Below are 21347 nucleotides of genomic sequence, written 5' to 3' on the forward strand. Positions count from 1 at the left end.
TAGAGATGGTTGCATCGACCAATAGACGTTGAGTAAATCGACTTACCATCAATGAGCGCACATGATTGGTAGGGACGGTAGCGAATCACATCACTAAGGGGCAGCTTGCGGAGGAAACAGTCTAAGACTGCACTTGGAAAAGGAATGACGTTACAGCGATCTTCAGACAAGCACTCCACTCTAATTGCCAACGTAAGGCGTTGTCTGAACCGGTTTCCTACTGGTTAGGATAATCCTGTGTTTGGGTCCGATGGCAGCTTATACCAACTCAGAGATATCTACATCATTAGACTCCTGTATCTGCCTCACTGCTCTAATTAATGGTAAACCTACACATTATTTTACCAACATATATCATCATTCAAATTGTAAACTAAATGTATTTTAATTTATAAAAAAATGTAGGTATGTATAAACTGTCTTTACCCTATCCAGTCCTGCCAGAATTGTAACTTTTACATCAGTTGTTATGATTAAAGTTATTCATTCCATTTCTAGCTACATTTCTAACACAACCGACTTGAGAATGGTCCAGGACGGACCGAAACGTCGTCGTCCCTTCACTTTCTAGTGTGTGGTCTGGTCAACATTTTTCAGCCACGTTATTGTGACTCCTCGTCTGCATACATTCGTGTAGAACAATATGAATAATCATAACTGTTCACAAGCAGAATGAATAAACGAGCAGAGTATTTTTTTTATTATTATTATTATTTTCTACCACAGACGTGGCCACACATTTACAATGCTAACCAGCATATATACATTTTCTTCTGTCCTCCATGGACAGAGTTAGAGAAGGTAAGGGAGTTAGAAGCTGAATGCGCATAAGGTAAGGTGTATCTACAAACAAGAAAGTCTATTTGTTTGTCTCTCCAGGAATGGAGGCCACGTGCTTCAGATTAGCCTCAGTCAGCTTTGCAGAGTGAATAGCCTAAGGCATGGGACAGACATAGGATGGTCGGGGTAGGTACTAGAGAAAGAGAAAGAAGAAGACACAAGAGGGGGAATATTTGAAGAGAGGGAAAAAGATGGAAGAGGGGGAATAGTTGAAGATAGAGAAGTAGAGAGCGGGGCGACAGATGAAGAGAGAGAGAGAAGAATAAAGGAGAAGGAGAGAGGGGGAAGATTGGGAGAGAGAGTGGAGAGAAGAGAGAGGGAGATCTTGATGTAGAAAGTTGGAGAAGGGAGGAGAAAGGGGTCGTAGATGGGAAGAGGGGCATACAGTGCGATGATAGAGGAGATGGGTGGGTGAGAGATTGGAAAAGAGGGAGGAGTAGAGACGGAGAGAGACCCGGGCCAAGCCGGTTCCCCCCTTATATGAGTATATAAAACCCGGAAGGGATATAAGAAAAAGGAGCTGAGGTATGAGCAGGAGGAGAGAGAAAGGAGCCCATCCTCTTGGACCATCGGGAATCGAACGCCGACCCTGCAAGAAGCAAAATCGACGCCCAACCGATTAGTCTCAACACATTCAGCTCTGTGCGTTGAACACAACAGAGGGTGAGCATCTATGGCCAGGTTGGTTGCACAACCGTCTGGCACATGTGAGGCCCCTGGTTCGAATCCCCGATAATCCAGGTGAGCGGAACAAATAGCGTTTAGAGGGTAGGTTTATTCCTAATTAGTACTTAATCATTCACAGGTCACTAAGTGATCAATAGATCATAAAAAAATGATTAATCCAAGAGCAAACAGCTCGATCCTGTAGGCATGAATAGTACACACACACAGAAATACACCGAATCCATACACCATCTTTCTCAAGGTGGTGTATACAGCGTTCTGAACATTGTATACAACGATGCAGTGTATACAGCTACTTGAGAAAGGATGTATGTTACATCTGAAAATTTATTTTTGAATACACTTTCACGTATATTGGGTCTTGCCTTCACCCTCACTAAAATTATTCCAGCGATTATCGAAGGCCAAGCCTGCAGGACATTGTCTTGCTCCAAGCACTGTCTTCACGATAATGTCGAGAACGGCACCGCTTTGGCACACCGCTCGTTCTGGCAGCTTGGTGACCTTCTTACTGGTTAAGAAGGTCACCTTTGTGCGCTTCAGATCTTGGCGGAATCGTCCCTAATGTCAGGGTGTTGTGAGCAATCTGTTGCGTTGCAACCTGTTCTGAGTGGTGCAACTTTGTGCATGATTGATGGTAGGGTTCCTTACCAGTCTGTGTGGCTCTCAACTCCATCTTCCGATCTTTCTCCTTCCCTGTATCTTCTGCCTCTTGTGTTCTCCACCAGCCTTCTCTCCTCATCTTCCTTTTCCTTTAAAAATAAACTCCTATGTTCCCTACCTTTCCAACCGTACCTCTCTCTCTCTCTCTGGTGTGTGTGTGAGAGAGAGAGAGAGAGAGAGAGAGAGAGAGAGAGAGAGAGAGAGAGAGAGAGATTATGTATTGTAGTATACCTGTCTTTAGACAATTGTCAAATAGTTCCCATTTTTGGTCCCCTATTACCTTATTTCTCTATAATGAGAATCTTGCTTAGAAATAGATCAACAGGTTTCCATGATAGATCATGTGTTAGTTGCTGCGAATCACCAGTAGTTTGTATGATGAACTACGGTCGTCCTGCAGCAACATGTGATTCACGAGAGCACAAACAAGGCGTCAAGATCGATACTAAGAGAGGAAGGTGTCGCCCCGAGTGATGGTAAATTGGAGCCAACTTCAGGGCATGACTCAAAGTTCGTCCAAGTTACTGAAATCTACAGAAGTTATCCCTATGCCACCGGCCTGGTTCCCCGTGTCTGTGGGCATCTATGCCACCGGCCTGGTTCCCCGTGTCTGTGAGCATCTATGCCACCGGCCTGGTTCCCCGTGTCTGTGGGCATCTATGCCACCGGCCTGGTTCCCCATGTCTGTGAGCATCTATGCCACCGGCCTGGTTCCCCGTGTCTGTGGGCATCTATGCCACCGGCCTGGTTCCCCGTGTCTGTGGGCATCTATGCCACCGGCCTGGTTCCCCATGTCTGTGGGCATCTATGCCACCGGCCTGGTTCCCCGTGTCTGTGGGCATCTAGATATACCTGCACCTGGTTCCTGGTGTCTGTGGGAACGGGGATATATGCCACCTTATGCCTCCCGTCTGTGGTAGGCTGCTATCGTACCAACTTCCTGCTATCTTCGACGCTGACGCCGTTCCTGCCGAAGCTACTTCGAAAAGATGGGGTTTTCTAAGATCGTGGACTGATTCATATACGCGTGTATGTATTTGCGTGTGTGCGCGCGCGCGTTTGTGCTTGTGTGCATGTATTTGTGTGTATATATGTGTACTTGTGTAGAGCTGAGATATTTTTTTAAAGTGCTGACGAGTTTAAAAAGTTTTTAACTTTTTTAAAGTTTCCGGAAGAACTCAATGAGTCATAGTTCATCCGTGATATAATAGTTACCATTAAATCTGAAACCTCCATTACAGGTCACGATTCTGTACCGACTGTAAACTGTACACCGTGACCTACTCCAGCAGAATGTAAAGGAACGATCATGCGACTTATTCCATGATGTATAGATTGGGGGATCTATAGCCAATAACCTTCCTTGGCCCCTACCTTCCTGGAGTTGATTGGTGCGTCGTGTTTTCGCAGGTAGTTACGTACTTCTCAAAAATACCTTTGCAAATTGGTGTTAAAATGTGTACTTTGCTTCCAACGGAGGATTAAATATTCTCGTAGTATCAGTTGTTGGGTAGATGATACCAGCAGAAAAATTATAATGAAAGTTCCTTGTTTTGGAGTAAAGGTAGAAGTAGTAGAACCATGAATTAGTAGTAGTAATAGGATTGTGGTAGAAGTAGTAGTAGTTAAAGCACTGCTAATGGTAGTAGGTAATGAAAAATAGTGGCAGAGGTAGATGTATTAATAGGAATAGTAGTAATAGTAGTACTTTTCTGGGAGACTGAGTGACAGAGCCTGCCCCTCTCTCTCTCTCTCTCTTTCTTTCTCACCCCTTTCTCTCTCTCTCTCTCTCTCTCACCCCTTTCCATCTTAACTTAGCCTGACCTTCGGGATCAGAGATATACTGCCCCTCTCTGCCTACCTCGCCGCACTGCAGTGTTCTTAACTCCCCGTAAATTCCCTTTCCACAGCGCCTTCAAATGGACACATTAGGGGCGTTACTCAGCCATTTACCAGTATTATACAAGCCATTTATGTCCATAACTTGTGTTTATATATCTAGAGATATCTCGGGGGGAATTTTATTTTAAGGAACATGGATTAATTACGCTCATTGAAAGTTTGTGTTATGGGTTTATTATATTGTTTATTTCGAGCGTTTCGTAAAATGTGGAAGTATTTTGTAAAATATAAATTATTGAAGATTTTATTTGTGTTCTTATCTGCTGTTGTAATGTTGAGTTTAGTCGGATCTTGGTGGTTGATGGTGGTGGTGGTGGTGGTGGGGGTGGTTGTGGTGGGTGGTGGTGGTGGTGGTTGATGGTGGTGGTGGTGGTGGTGGTGGTTGTGGTGGGTGGTGGTTGTGGTGGGTGGTGGGTGTGGTGGGTGGTTGTGGTGGTGGTGGGTGGTGGTTGTGGGTGGTGGTTGTGGGTGGTGGTTGTGGTGGGTGGTTGTGGTGGTGGTGGGTGGTGGTTGTGGGTGGTGGTTGTGGTGGGTGGTTGTGGTGGTTGGTTTTGGTCGTTGGTTGTGGGTGGTTTGGGTGGTGGGTGGTTGTGGTGGTTGGTTGTGGTGGTGGTGGTGGGTAGTTGGTGGTTGTGGTGGTGGTTGTGATGGGTGATGGTGGTGGGTGGTTGGTGGTGGTTGTGGTGGGTGGTGGTATTGACTGTGATGGTGATGATGGTTGGGTTGTGGTGGTTGTAGGAGAGTGGTGCTGGCTGGCAGTTGTGCTGGTGATTGTGGTGGGGTGGTGGTGATTGTGGGAGTATTGTAGGAAGTGATGATGACAGTACAAGCTGTAATGCTGAGGGCTGCAGGATATAGTGTCACTGTTAACAATAGTGACGGAAGAACGGGAGATAATAAGGAAATACGAATTGTGGTGATAGTGAAGATAACTGCTGAAATTGGTAAGTAGTTGGGGTAATAAGGGAAGCGAAGGATCAGGAGAAAGCGCCAAGCCGTTACGACTATATGGCACTGGGGAGGGATCAGGATGATAGTTCTCTCGTGTGTACACCGGTGATACAACCACCCGCATAGCTTCGAATCCCCACCACCGCTTCCACAGATTTTCACACTGATGTGTGAGTGTGATTACACACCACCATTACCATTACCATCACCACCACCACTACCACCATAACCACCACCACCAGCCACAGCCATAGACTCAATACACAATTATTCAACATTCGCAACAAACTTTGGACTTTCCCTCCACAGCGTCGGAGTTCACAGAACGAATTCCCCCAACCTCCGGCGACCCTTCCCCCCCTCCCCGTCCCTTCGTCCTCCCCACCATCCCCCCCTCCCCATCCCTTCGTCCTCCCCACCATCCCCCCTCCCCATCCCTTCGTCCTCCCCACCATCCCCCCTCCCCATCCCTTCGTCCTCCCCACCATCCCCCCTCCCCGTCCCATCGTCCACCCCACCATCCCCCCTCCCCGTCCCTTCGTCCTCCCCACCATCCCCCCCTCCCCGTCCCTTCGTCCTCCCCACCATCCCCCCCTCCCCATCCCTTCGTCCTCCCCACCATCCCCCCTCCCCATCCCTTCGTCCTCCCCACCATCCCCCCTCCCCGTCCCATCGTCCACCCCACCATCCCCCCTCCCCGTCCCTTCGTCCTCCCCACCATCCCCCCCTCCCCGTCCCTTCGTCCTCCCCACCATCCCCCCCTCCCCATCCCTTCGTCCTCCCCACCATCCCCCCCTCCCCTTCCCTTAGTCCATCCCCCCATCCATCCCTTCGTCCTCCCCACCCCCCCCCCCCCCCCCCCCCCCCTCCACCAAGTCACAGTGAACGCCCCCCGTTACGCTTGGGATGGCGACATCTGAGGTTAATGGGCTCATCCTTTACCGCCATTTATGCTCAGTCGACTTTCAGTAATTTTGACGAGACAGTGAGTGAGGTTGTACTCTCTTCACGAGTACCGGAGAGTACAAGTTTCCAGCTCAGTGTCTCTGGTTGATAGTCACAAGCGTATAAGCGCAGATTTCCTAAATGCGTAAATTTTATTATATTTACCTGAATTTACCTGGAGGGGCACTAACTTTCTAGTGTTCTTGACTAGGCCAGGAAGCCGGCGGTGGCAATATATATCTATATATATCGGTAAGTATCCACATAGGAGAAATGAAACGAAAAGATATTCTGAGCGCTTTTGGGATTTTACTCATATTCAGAGAGAGAAAATGGTCGTGATTTTATGACTCGGTCATAGAAAATGGGTAGTCATCGAGGGGTGACTGTTTCACTCGCATCGATGAATCGAAACCGGGGGGGGGGGGGGGGTCACAATCTAAGGTATAATATGACCATATAGCACTTAAAGGTGATGAGAACAAGGATCTGGGATAGGCCGGAGGGAGGGAAAGGCGCCCAACTACTCTAACCATCGGGTATCGAACCTGCAAGAAGCGTGACCAGCGCAGTGCGAAGCGGTCCAGCTGGACCGTCTGGTCTCTGAGCTGCTGGACCGCACGTTTCTGTTCCCCGGGTCTTGACCAGTGTGTGTATACCCAGCTGATAGCATTAGCATACTGAATAGGCTGAGTTGCAACTGTTGGGGACGAGCTGTAATTGGCCTTCATGTCCAGGACAAAGTCGAAGTTCTACATTTGCCGAGGTGCGGCGGAATTAGGGAATTATCATGGCAAAGCGTCAAGCCATTATGACTATAGCACTTGGAAGGGATAAGGATTTGGGATGGGACGGGGGAAAAGGAATGGTGCCCAACCCTTTGGACGGTCGGGGATTGAACGCCGACTCGCATGACGCAAGACCATCGCTCTACCGTCCACCCCCAAATGGGTGGGCCTTTTCCGTCTTTGAAACTCGTACTTTGTCGCCATCATATTGATTCTTCAGTACTTGAAACGCACCATTAACAATCACTGACCTCCTTGGAGAAATCAATTTGAACCTGGTGTGAAAAGAGGTGGCAGAGTTTGGTAGAGTTTACGATGCAGTAATGGAAGAATAAGTTGCTGAAGCCACCTCCACTTTAAGGACAGGTCCGACAAAGACTTTGATAGAGGAGTGAGCTTTATCGCAACATGGTCGCTGAAGTTGGCGTCCAGTGTGAAGATATCTGAAATAGTTTTGGCTACACGGTCCGGCCGAGAATTTTGCAATCGCTGAAGCCACTCTAAAACATCTGCCTGATGCCCGTCGCAACAACATTCAATTGCGAAATTCAATTTTCAACACTTGTCGAGGTGACAGCAAAGAAGAAGAATCTTCTGAACAATTGAGTTCGGTATGAGAGTGACTACCTCTCTCTCTCTCTCACTTGGGATGGACGGTAAAGCAACGGTCTCGCTTCATGCAGGTTGGCGTTCTATCCCCGACTGTCCCAAAGGGGTTTGGCACCATTTCTTCCATCCCCCGTCCCATCCCAAATTCTTATCCTGATCCCTTCCCTGTGCTATATAGTCGTAATGGATTAGTACTATATCCTGATAATTACTTTTACTCCCCCCCCCCCTCTCTCTCTCTGTACAACCTTGTACCTGTGCCTTACTCCTCTCTGTACCACGTTACAGTACCTGTATAAAATCACATTACCTGTACAAATTTACACTATCTACCAAATACATCACCAAATAAACTTCACATATACGCGTCTGCACCATGTCTTGCTTTAGCGTATAAACACTTCAAGAAAACAACCAGACTATTTCGTAAAATTCCCACCGTTTCAGAACACATCTTGAGTAACCAATCTCTGAAAATGGGGCCTCTGGCCGTCCTCTCCTCTATCTCTCGACAAAGAAAATCGGAGTAGAAAGCCAGCGGGTGAGAACTGCGCAGGGAGCTTGGAGATGACAAGGACAGGTCCTTGGCAAGCTCCTAAGAGGTTTTGTCTTGCTCAAGCCGGTTTCTACCGGCGTCTGGAAACTTCATACCTCCTCGTGGAACCGCGTCTGGTGGTTCACATCCGTCCTCTGGATAGTCAGATATTCCTCCTTGGCTCTTGAAAGATCGTCTGGAAACTTTTCCTGTCCTCTGGAACTGCATTTGAAAACTAATCTTCTGATATCGCGTCTGGAAACTTCTCTAGCTCCTGGAACCGCAATAGGAAACTCTCTTCCTGTTTCTTGAAACTGCAATAGGAAACTCTCTTCCTGTTTCTTGAAACTGCATGTGAAAATTCCCTCTCTAATTCTTGAAACTGCATATGAAAATGACCCTCGGTTTACTGGAGCACCACCTGGAACCTCAGTCCCATCTCCAAGAGGTGTCTCTCCAGTGCTCAGTAGAAAAATATAAAATGTTTTTGCACAGTGAAACTCGGTTGGAAAACCAAGAGATATGAATGCCTCAGGAGGCGAGCCTGTGTGATAAGCTTGCTGGTGCAGTTATCTGTGACTTTTGGTAAAAAAAATCTCTCATATTTAGAAGAGGAGTTACAATAACGTGGCTGAAATATGTTGACCAAACCACACACTAGAAAGTGAAGGGACGACGACGTTTCGGTCCGTCCTATACCATTCTCAAGTCGATTGTGAGAATGACAGTCCAATCAAGTCGATTGGACCATTCACAATCGACTTGAAAATGGTCCAAGACGGACCGAAACGTCGTCGTCCCTTCACTTTCTAGTGTGTGGTTTGATCAACATCTCTCATATTTCCATCGAAGTAAAAAAAAAAAAGTTTACAAAACGAATTTCCAATTTGAGTTACTCTGCTATTTAGCACGGGACGAGAAATTCACTAAGTAGTGAAGACTGAATGGTACCTTGATGCTAAGTGAAGAATGAGACACAGTGAATGTATTTTACATTTAGAGTAAAGAGGTGTTTTGTAGAAGCTGGAAAAGTCGGATGAAGAGAGTCTCTGGGAAAATATTATGTAAACATGTTTAAGACGTGGTGAATGATTTCGTTATAACAGAAGGTGGTTGAAGAAAAGGGTCGTTCAAAAGAAAGGTGGTTCAAGAAAAGGTCAAGGAGCCAAACAGGCTAACAAAAGCTGGCAAAAAGACCTTGCCAGGGAACATCAAATCACAGAGTTAAAACAAAAAAAATCATAAACATACAAAAGGTTAAAATGGCAAGTTGTGTATATACCAAAATCCTGGAAGGCGGTGCAAGAACGAATAGAATCAGGGAAGCCAGTCGGAAAGAAAAAGAAAATACCTCCTCGACAAGAATGACAAGTGAATTCGAGAGAGAGAGAGAGAGAGAGAGAGAGAGAGAGAGAGAGAGAGAGAGAGAGAGAGAGAGAGAGAGAGAGAGAGAGAGAGACAGAGAGAGAGAGAGAGACAGAGAGAGAGAGAGAGAGAGAGAGAACAAGAGTCCAATACTTTCCTGAGAGTTACGTCTACGCGCCTGTTCACACCAAGATGTTGGTCAAGAAATTGCAACACAACTGAAAGTACAGTTTTCCTACCGGTCATTTTCAGAAACTTTCCTCCACTTCCCATATGTCATTATCCACACTGTACTCCACCTGCTCCCTATTATATCTCTCAAACTTCATGTGCCCTTAACAAGATCCGAAAATGTTATTTTTTACACCTTTTTTGGATATTAAAAATGAACCTTCCCATCCAGATCTACTTTTTTTATCAACATGTTCTAGCATATTCGCATTTATACAGCTTCAGAGACTACACGAATGGCTGTTACTTTTGTATACTAAAGTTCCCATCTCGCAGGATGGTTAGCCATTGAGGGGAATCTAATCGGTTTCCTGCAATTAGAATTTAAATAATTAGAAAGCTATAGGCAACTTTCTTCCGTCAACTCCAAAGGGAGTCGAAAATTCTCTTTCAAAACAACTAATTCCTCGGAAGTCTCATTTTACTTTCCACAAGCCCTGTCTCAACTGGAAATAATTGTCAAAGATCACTTATGTTCGAATTACCTAATGAGGGTCATTTAGGAAAGTTAATAGTAATTGGTCTCTGTAACTGGTGTTTACAGAGTGGTAACAGTCATTAACAAAGCAAGATGACAGCATATGACATGTCTCAGGGATTTTACCCCTAATGGCTAAATTAACCCAAGAGGTTCTTAAGGTTAAAATGGATCATTATGTCGTTGTGTCATGTCTGTGTCAAGGTGATATAGACTGTCTTAAACAACACACATACATGGTGGGGTTCGAAGCCCTTCATGCACTTGTATACTACAGCAGTGCCGGAGTGGAACCTAGCCCCAATATGGACCGCACATAAACATAAAACATAAAAACATAAAAAAATAAGTAATAAATTAATAATTTAATAAATTAATAATAATTAAAAATTAATAATAATAATAATAATAATAATAATAATAATTAATAATAAATTAAGTAATAATTAAGTAATAAAAATTAAAAAACATAAAAATTAAGTTTTAGAAAAAAGTGTTTAAAGTTTTAAAGTTTGAAAAAAATAAAGTTTGAGAAAGTATCGTTTTGCTACATGCTATATAGGCGAAATGGCTTGGCGTTTACCCCTTGATAATTTCCTTACATGCAACCTGTCCTCAGTCCAGGCTCGTTAGAGCGACGTATCCTGTTTCTCAGTGTACATATATATACACTGAAAAACCTGAACTCTCAGGGACGTTCAGAGCTAAAATATACTTACTGGTTGATGAGTAAGCTATTGTGGTGGCCTTAATAACCCTCCAGAGGTTGATAGGCCTTAATAACCCTCCAGAGGTTGATAGGCCTTAATAACCCTCCAGAGGTTGATAGGCCTTAATAACCCTCCAAGGAATGATAGGCCTTAATAACCCTCCAAGGAATGACAGGCCTTAATAACCCTCCTAGGAATGACAGGCCTTAATAACCTAATACTCTTAATATCAACCCCTTATACTCTTGATATCAAGCCTAATACTCTTGATATCTTCAATCCTCTTGGTAACAACCCAAATTCTCTTCATTCAGTCTAGCGTGGAGGTGCACAAGTCGTTGCGGATGTCGTTGTGGTCAACTGGCTGCCAATCTCATGTGTCGGCACGCGGCCAACTCCTTGACGGAGCAAGTGAGGAAGCTGACGCGGTCAAGAGGGTGTTTATTCTCACCAGACACCGTCAAGACGGGGTTTTCTGACCAGACGCGGTCAAGACGAAAGTTTTTCTGACCAGATGTGGTCAATAAGATATTTTTTTTTTAACTAGACGTGGTCAAGACGGTATTTTTACTGACAACACGGTCAAGAGGCTATTTTTTCTGACCAGTTGTGTCTGAGGAAAATCAGCAACAAACTCAAAATTATTTGAATCCCCCCCTGGCATTCGTGATTTATCTATTGTATTCAGAGTAGATGTTTTAAAGTTAGATTTAGATGTTTATAATTTGCAGCTCAGTAACTATTCAAGACGATCGAGGGGGAAGAGGGGAAAAAGAGAGAAGAGAGAGAGAGAGAGGGAAAGTGAAGAGGCTTCGAGAAGTGAGAGAGAGAGATATAGGGAAAAGGGGTGGGAGAAGGGAGTGAGATGAAGGTTTAGGAAGTGGGAGAGAGGCTTGAGAGAGGGGATTGATGTTCTGGGGAGGGGGGAAGTTTGAGGGAAGAGGGGGGGGGGTTCTGGGGGGAAAAGTGGGGAGAACTGCGAGCATTGGTAGAATAACGAATGATTTGGGGATCTTGGAACACTTTTGAGTACTGGAACTCTAGATATTTTCCTCATTAACACAGTCAGTACTCAGGCTCAGATGGTACTTCTCTGTTATTGTTGGCATTTGGGGGCCTTTTTTTTAGCATTGGCTGCCTTTTATATCAACTCCCGTTTAGACTTTTTTGGAAAAAGAAAGCCTGTGCTTAGGCCTATCGAAGTTCCCATTAGGACTATCGAAGTCCCCCTTAGGCCATGGTCTCTCACAGAAGACAACCCACAACAATGATTTTACTCCCTGGTACCTATTTAACTAAGTGAACAGAGGAATGAGGTGAAAGGAAACATCCTCAACCGTTCCTGCCCGCTCTCTAGGGATTAAACAATTGGGTCCCTCGATTGCGAGCCGAGAACGTAGACCACTGTACTACAGGACCCATTTACTAACCTAATCACAGAGATACTTGAATGACTGCCAACCCGTTTCTTGACAAGTTGCACACGTATGCGTTGTGCAACTTCGTGCAATATACGGCTGACTGCTTTATAAAATAAAGTGAAGTTTACAAGTGGTTCCCTGAGTGAGTAATGTGTAGTCGGATATTTAAGGGGTGGTCGTAAGTCTGGCCGCGCCGTACAGGGTTAAGAGCCGTACGAGCGCCTGGGCAGCCGTGGATAGCAGTACAATGTGTCGCTCGCGTCAGTCTGCTCCCAGCCTTCGGTCGTGACTGGTGTAGGCTGACGTGCCTCGATCTCCTTAAGTGACCGTGTGATTAGACTGTAAACTATAAAATATATTTATCAAATCACTTGCTGATTACAAAGTCATGAGTGATGGACACAGCAGTGTTATGTCACTCAGGAATTTCGTGATTTTTTTCCTAGTTGGGTTTAATTAGGGTTTAAAATATAATTATGAAATCTTAGGTTTAGTATTCACCAAAATATTTTATATACAATTTCTGACGCATATTTGCAAAGATTTATTTAGCAGTAATTTCTTTTGCAAATAATATCTATTATTATTATTATTGGAGGAACTTGCTACAATACCGTAGTGTATGAATGAAGGTGAAGGAAATACCTAATGTATTCCCCCAAGTGTATTAAAAAACTAATTTATTGACGTAACTTTCATTCCTTCTCAATGTGGTGTATAGTGTTCTGAAAATTGTATACATTTTTGAATTGTATACACAGTACCTTGAGAAAAGATGCAGATTGTATCCCAAAATTTGTTTTAATACACTCATATATTTTAATACTAATACATTTAATACACTAATTTTTAATACACATGTATTAGGTATTTCCCTCACCATCAATATTATGACTATTATTGTCTTATTAGATATATATATATATATATATATATATATATATATATATATATATATATATATACATTAATATGTATACACATCTTTTGTGAAGTTTCCATTAAAATTCGCAACCCTGTACTGCATTTTTTGGTACAAAATTCTGTTGCAATGCAAGAATTTTGTACTTATATTGAATACAGTTGTGTATTATTTGCTATCGTATTTGTTGAACCGTAAAAGTTGCAAAATTTTTGAAAATTAGGACATTGTTCAAATTGAACAAAGTCAAATGTCAGTTTCAATGTCAGAAACAGTGTTCCAGTTTCGTTGTACTAGGAATGGGCTGGACGGTAGAGTAGAGGTCTCGCTTCATGCAGGTCGGCGTTCAATCCCCGACCGTTCAATCACCATTCCTTCCCTCCCGTCCCATCCCAAATCCTTATCCTGATCCCTTCTAAGTGGTATATAGTTTTAATGGCATGGAGGGTTCTCCTGATAGTTCCCTTCCAAGGAATACTGGGTTACTTGAGAAATATTTCTCAGTGGTGTCTGAGATGACGATGATATTATATATATAATATATATATAATATATATATATATATATATATATATATATATATATATATATATATATATATATATATATATATATATATATATATATTTTAAATACACCAATTACATGAATAACACAAATGCCCAAATTACAAGAACATCAATTACGAATATACCAATTATTAGAATATCACTCACAAATACAACAATTACAAGAACGCCAAATTATGACAACACCAAAAACCCGCCAATTAAGAGAACCCCCAATTTATAAAAAAAAATCTACTCCTACAACACTAATTACGCAAAACATCCTTTCAGACAAAACTATTTACTGAGAACACCAGTTATATGAGAACAGCCTAAAAGTACGAGGTCGCCTTAGCCCGTGCTACTTGGAACATTTTGTTCCAAGTAGCGAATCTTAAACAACAACGACAACGAGAACAGCCGTATAACAAGTAGACCAATTACGCAAAGAACAATTAATTACCAATTAATAAGAGCACCAATTACGGAAAAAAACATTGCGAGAGCACTATGAGTTATCGAATTATATTTTTAAAAATCTTAAATAATTCATCGTTATCATCACAGGTTAAATTAGTAACGAGAGGTAAGGACTTCCAAAAGAATTTTAGAACTAATATCTCTAACAGATTTTGAAATTTTAATTTTTATTTTAGACAATTAGATTTTTATTCCTACTACACATCTTTAAGAGGAATTCTCATATATTAATTAAGAAATAATATTGCATATATAAAATTAGATTGACATCGTAAACACGAGAAAATATGCTCAAAATATGACAACGACAAATGCAAAATTTACAATATTAACGTTAATAACACGAACGGTAATAATATGTGCAATAAAAATATTTTTTATTGCTTAGTGGGTGTGTATATTCACCTAGTTGTACTCACCTAGTTGTGCTTCCGGGGGTTGAGCTTTGGCTCTTTGGTCCCGCCTCTGAACTGTCAATCAACTGGTGTACAGATTCCTGAGCCTACTGGGCTCTATCATATCTACATTTGAAACTGTGTATGGAGTCAGCCTCCACCACATCACTTCCTAATGCATTCCACCTGTTAACTACTCTGACACTGAAAAAGTTCTTTCTAACGTCCCTGTGGCTCACTTGGGTACTCACTTTCCACTTGTGTCCCTTGTTCGCGTACCACCCGTGTTAAACAGTTTATGTTTATCTACCCTGTTAATTCCTCCGGTAATTTTCTAGGTGGTGATCATGTCGCTCCTTACTCTTCTGTCTTCCAATGTCGTAAGGTGCATTTCACGCAGCTTTTCCTCGTAACTCATGCCTCTTAGTTCTAGGCCTAGCATAGAGGCATATCTTTAAAATTTCTCCAGCTTAGTCCTGTGCTTGACAAGGTACGGGCTCTATGCTGGGGCCGCATACTCCAGGATTGGTCTTACATATGTGGTGTACAAGATTCTGAATGATTCTTTACACAGGTTCCTGAACGCTGTTCTGATGTTAGCCAGCCTCACATATGCCGCAGACGTTATTCTTTTTAGGTGGGCTTCAGGAGACAGGTTTGGTGTGATATGAACTCTTAGATCTTTCTCTCTGTCCGTTTCATTATCAACTCTTAGATCTTTCTCTCTGTCCGTTTCATTAAGTACTTCATCTCCTATTCTGTATCCTGTGTCTGGGCTCCTGTTTCCACTGCCTAGTTTCATTACTTTGCATTTACTCGGGTTGAACTTCAACAGCCATTTGTTGGACTATTCACTCAGTCTGTCTAGGTCATCTTGTCGCCTCCTATCATCCTCTGTTTCAATCCTCCTCATAATTTTTGCATCATCGGCAAACATTGAGAGAAACGATTCTATACCCTCTGGGAGATCATTTACATATATCAGAAACAGTACAAGTCCAAGGACTGACCCCTGCGGGACTCCACTTGTAACGTCTCGCCAATCTGAGACCTCACCCCTGACACTGACTCGTTGTCTCCTGTTGCTTAGGTACTCCTGTATCCAACGGAGTACCTTCCCTTTCACTCCAGCCTGCATCTCCAGCTTTTTCACTAGCTCTTGTGTGGTACTGTATCAAAGGCTTTCTGACAATCCAAAAATATGCAGTCTGCCCACCCTTCTCTTTCTTGCCTTATTTTTGTTGCTTGGTCGTAGAATTCAAGTAACCCTGTGTGGCAGGACCTGCCATCCCTGAACCCATGTTGATGCTGTGTTACAAAGTTCTTTCGCTCCAGATGCTCCACTATCTTTCTTCGCACAATCTTCTCCATCAGCTTGCACGGTACGCAGGTTAGAAACACTGGCCTGTAGTTCAGTGCCTCCTGTCTATCCCCTTTCTTGTATATCGGGACTACGTTAGCTGCTTTCCAAATATCTGGCAGTTCCCCTGTTGCCAGTGACTTGTTATATACTATGGAGAGTGGTAGGCACAGTTCTTCTGCTCCTTCCTTTAGTATCCAAAGGGAGAGTCCATCTGGGCCTATAGCCTTTGTCACATCCAACTCTAGTAAACACTTCCTTACTTCCCCGCTGGTAATCTCAAACTCTTCCAGTGGTTCCTGGTTAGCTATTCCCTCTCTTATCTCTGGAATTTCTCCTTGCTCTAAGGTGAAGACCTCCTGGAATTTCTTATTCAGTTCCTCACACACTTCCTTGTCGTTTGTAGTGAATCCTTCTGCCCCTAACCTTAATTTCATAACCTGTTCCTTTACTGTTGTTTTTCTCCTGATGTGGCTATGCAGCAATTTAGGCCGAGTCTTTGCCTTGCTTGCCATGTCATTTTTGTATTGTCTTTCTGCCTCTCTTCTCAACCTGACATATTCATTCCTGGCATTCTGGTGTCTTTCTCTGCTCTCCAGTGTCCTGTTATTCCTATAGTTGCTCCATGCCCTTTTACTTTGCTGCTTAGCTAGCCTACATCTCAGATTAAACCATGGGTTTCTCATCTTCATTTCACTGTTTTCCTTTTGGACTGGGGCAAACGGACTTGTTTGCTGCGTCCTTGCACTTCTGCGTGATGTAGTCCATCATATCTTGGGCCGTCTTTCCCCTGAGCTCTGTTTCCCATGCTATATCTGTTAAGAATTTTCTTATCTCCTCATAGTTTCCTGTTCGGTATGCTAATGTTTTGGTTTCGGTATCCCTCCTCGAGTTCAATAACCCTTCTTCAATCAGGTACTCAAACACCAGTTACACTGTGGTCGCTCATTCCTACTGGGTCCTCAAACCCGATTTCTCTTGTGTGTGTGTGTGTGTGTGTGTGTGTGTGTGTGTGTGTGTGTGTGTTTGGAAGCAATATTTGAAGACACATTTCGCATCCCTTGTTATACTAGATCCGTTGGGTCATCATGAATTTGCGTTTCACATCATTTTGATATTTCTTGGTAAACTCTCCCCTGAGCCTGGACAGGGAGAGAAGCTCTCTGATTTATCGCACTTGCTGGGTTCGAGGTATTTTTAAACAACCATTTCAAAGGAAACAGATATTCAGGTTTCAATCTTGTTTGCATGTCTGTATGGGGTTGATCGTGTGTGTGGGTGTATGTGTGGGTGTTTGTGTGTGTGGGTGGGTGTTTGTGCGATATTTTCCCAGAGGTCTCGGGGACATCACACTCGCACAATTTGAGAATCAGAGTCTCTAATTTTGTGGGCGCTTCCTGCTTGTGATTCTCTTGCTGATTCTCGATAGTGTGAGACATCTCTGGTAGTCTCCAGCACCGCTTTGTAGATTATTATTGGGAGGAGAAGATCTCGTCAATCACTTTAAGTGGTTGAGGAGAAAGAGACCTTGACAAGCTCCACTGCCTTCAATGGCTCTTCTTTCTTCTTTCATTACCTTAAAGCTTTTTTTATTTTATAGAATATTTTCACTGTTACTTGTCACTGTAGCAATGATCATATGTCCAGAACAGTTATTGCGATGTGTTTTTGAGTTCTCTAACTTCCCTACTGGCCTCTCTCTCTCCCTCTTCTATTCCTTTGAGCTCTTCCACTTCCCTTCCCATCCTTTTCTATTTCTCTGTTTTAGTTGTCCCACCTACCTTCCCTGTCTCTCTCTCTCCCTCTCTCTCTCTCTCTCTCTCTCTCTCTCTCTCTCTCTCTCTCTCTCTCTCTGCCTCCCCACTTTCGTTAATCCGCTGTTTTCACACCTCTCTCTTTCAGCTCACCATTATTCCATCTCCTCTCTCTCTCTCTCTCTCGCATTTTCCACCACCTTCTTCCCTCATCTCAGCCTCTGCCTCTTCCATCTTTCTCAGCTATTCCTTCTTCGCTTCTAGCCTATTCCTCCTCTATTTCAACTCTCTCACCTCAGTTAACACCCTTTTCCTCTCCTATCTCCCTTTGCTCTATCTACTCCCTCTCCCATATCTATTTCCTTATCTCCCTTCCCAGCCTCTCTCACACACACTTGTCTCTCTCACCTATTCCGCCTCCTGCCTGAGCTGGGAAGCCTCCATCTCATCTCTTCCACTCCTGTTTTGACTCGGTTCCCAATCCTTCTCTTTCTGTATCAATCCCAATCTCCCCTTTGGACCTACGAGTAAATCTCCTCACGACTGTCTTTACGTGATGCTACACGTAGTCCTACGAATTATATGGTGAATAGAGACCTTTATTCCACGTCTCCTTGATCGTAGAATGGTATTACATGTTTACTATGCTATCATAGGAACCTTTGAAAGATCATTATATACGAATATATACTCACATACACACATACTATTGCAGATTTTCACACACACAGGCAAGCTCATGGGAGACAAACACATACGAGACAAATCAATATCGCACACACAGTTTGACAAATGGAATGCATTAGGCAGTGATGTCGTGGAGGCTGACTCCATACACAGTTTCAAGTGTAGATATGATAGAGCCCAGTAGGCTCAGGAACCTGTACACCAGTTGATTGACAGTTGAGAGACGGGACTGAAGAGCCAGACCTCAACCCCCGCAAGCACAAATAGGCGAGTGATACACACACACACACACACACACACACACACACACACACAGTCAGCCAAATATCCAATCCGTCACAGGCACTCAAACTATCACGTGTTTCAATAGGCACAACTGCCAGTCCGTATTGGATCAGAATCTCCTAATGTGAGATTCAGCCAACGGGCGTTGGTTTCTGTGCCAGAGTGCCTATCAGAGGGCCACTCAGGTGCTTTACAATAGCCATCTCTGGCCATTGGCTGCGATCAGCTGTACACAGGAAATGGCCTGAATGCTATCAGTGAAGAGCGTTGCGTTCAATCATGGTTGGGGGTTTTTAAGTGCAAATTGGGCTGTTTCCTGATTATTTGTTCACGTTTGTTCTCCTCTTGACAGGGGAGAAGAACTTTGTGGGTGCTGCTGTTTGGTTTGAGATTGGGTGCGTGTTTGGTGTGTGTGTCCTGTTTGCGTGCATGTTTCCTGTGTAGTTGTTTGTGCTGGTGACGTGTTGTTGTGCTGTGTTTGCGTGTGCTGTTGTTGTGCTCTGTTTGCGTGTGCTGTTGTTGTGTTCTGTTTGCGTGTGCTGCTGTTGTGTTCTGTTTGCGTGTGCTGCTGTTGTGTTCTGTTTGCGTGTGCTGCTGTTGTGTTCTGTTTGCGTGTGCTGTTGCTGTTGTGATCAGTTCCCAAACGTATATACATCTTTTTGCAGTGGAATTTGGTGGAGTATTTGGTGAACAGGTTTATGAGGTGAAAAAAAACGTGGAATATTTCCCACCAGGTCCAGTACAAGGCTGACTGGAAAAGCACGTAAACTGTTGTGTGGATATACACGAAAATAGAAAAAAAATTACATATGCAGAAAAAAAACTGTAAATAATAAAACAGGATAACGAAAAACGATAAATCTAAATAAATTAAGAATTGACATATATAATTAATTAATGAGAAAGCAGAAACCTAGATTAAAAAAGATGAAAGGAAAGAAACCCAACAACTAGTGAACACATGTCAAATGAAACAATGGAAGATGAACACAAGGAGAAACAGCAAAACAAGAATAAAATGGAAGTAAAAATTATACCTAAATAGACATTCATGAAATATAAGAAGAGGTACAGTAAAATATATTGAGGGGAAATATTGCTTATTAATACATGTATAGTGTCATGAAGTGTGTTGATTAGTGAACAGTAGTGTGATGAACAGTGCCATGAGGATCAACGCTGCATAGAGTGTAGATAAGTAGATAAAGGAGAACGTAAGTCATGTCTCTTCTGACTTCTCTCAACTCCAGTGCATTCTTTCTCCTCATCCAACTCACACTTAATGGTAAGCAATCTTCTCTTCCACAGAACAATATTGTGTGTTTATATAATATATAATATATATATATATATATATATATATATATATATATATATATATATATATATATGTGTGTGTGTGTGGTGTGTGTGTAGACATATTCAATATATATATGTAGGCATATTCTATATATGTACGTATATTCTATATATATGTACGTATATTCTATATATATGTACGTATATTCTATATATATGTACGTATATTTTTTATATATGTACTTATATTCTATATATACGTATATTCTATATATGTACATATATTCTATATATACGTAAATTCTATATATGTGTACGTATATTCTATGCATATGTAGGAATATTCTCTATACATGTAGGCGTATTATGTTTATGTATACTTCTATACATATAGTGGATAATACCATTTCACTTGGAAACTCTTAGCCTCGAACGACAGACCATACAGAAAGTAGCCAGCCGGTCTCCCAAATGAACCACGAACACCAACAGTTCGTGAGTTCAAGTGTCTAAGTGATTGGGCACCATTCCTTCCCCCCGTCCCATCCCAAATCCTTATCCTGACCCCCTTCCCAGTGCTGTATAGTCGTAAAGACTTGGCGCTTTACCCCTGATAGTTCCCTTCCCCTGTCTCATATGTGTATCCTTGTTCGAGAACTCTAATAGCTTCGTTAGGCAAGATGTTCCTTCCGTAAGGCCATGTTGATTCTTATCTGATATCTTCTCTAGGTGTTTAAATAGTCGTATTTGCGTTATCCTTTCTGGTATCTTGCAGGAGATGCTGGTCTGTTTGTGTGTGTGTTTGTACTCACCTAGTTGTGCTTCGACTCTTCGGTCCCGCCTCTCAACTGTCAATTAACTGGTGTACAGGTGCCTGAGCCTACTGGGCTCTATCATATCTACATTTGAAAATGTGTATGGAGTCAGCCTCCACCACATCACTGCCTAATGCATTCCATCCGTTAACTACTCTGACACTGAAAAAATTCTTTCTAACGTCTCTGTGGCTCATTTGGGTACTCAAGTCTCCACCTGTGTCCCCTTGTTCGCGTACCACCGTGTTAAACAATTTATCTTTATCTACCCTGTCAATTCCTCTGATAATTTTGTAGGTAGTGATCGTGTCTCCCATTACTCTTACTCCCCTTACTCTGTGTGTGTGTGTGGGGGGGGGGGGGGTAGAGGATTCACACATCCTAACGCACCTAACAAGAATTAATCCTGGCGAGAGCCTAGGTAGGATTATGTCTTGGGTGAGTTGTGGAATTTCAAGGTGTTGGTGGTAGTGGTGGTGGATAGCAGGTGGTGGTGGGAGGTTGTGGTGGTGGTGGTGAGGGAGGGTGGTGGTGAGGGAGGGTGGTGGTGAGGGAGGGTGGTGATCAGGAAGGATGGTGATCAGGAAGGATGGTGATCAGGAAGGATGGTGGCATAGTATACTGAAGTCTCAAAGTTACAATAACTTAAACTACTTAACCTAACTAACTGTGATACC

The 21347-nt window shown here is 43.1% G+C and overlaps 1 protein-coding gene and 1 long non-coding RNA gene across 3 annotated transcripts in view; one reads left to right on the forward strand and one right to left on the reverse strand.

Annotated features, from left to right (window-relative positions):
- LOC123774878 (uncharacterized) overlaps nucleotides 1-21347 on the reverse strand; it is a 329931-nt gene that overhangs the window by 12327 nt on the left and 296257 nt on the right. The gene's annotated exons all lie outside the window — the stretch shown is intronic.
- Nucleotides 12397-21347, forward strand: part of LOC123774876 (neuronal acetylcholine receptor subunit alpha-10) — a 54790-nt gene continuing 45839 nt past the window's right edge. The window contains exons 1-2 of one of the 2 annotated variants that reach the window (XM_069316582.1): nucleotides 12397-12466; nucleotides 19222-19841. In XM_069316582.1, the coding sequence (XP_069172683.1) occupies nucleotides 19778-19841 (64 nt within the window). In that variant the 5' untranslated portion in view covers nucleotides 12397-12466; nucleotides 19222-19777. The remainder of the gene's footprint in view (nucleotides 12467-19221; nucleotides 19842-21347) is intronic. The other variant, XM_069316583.1, reaches the window with a different exon arrangement.

Source organism: Procambarus clarkii, chromosome 84 (assembly GCF_040958095.1).
Source record: "Procambarus clarkii isolate CNS0578487 chromosome 84, FALCON_Pclarkii_2.0, whole genome shotgun sequence".
NCBI classification, from domain to species: Eukaryota; Metazoa; Arthropoda; class Malacostraca; order Decapoda; family Cambaridae; genus Procambarus; species Procambarus clarkii.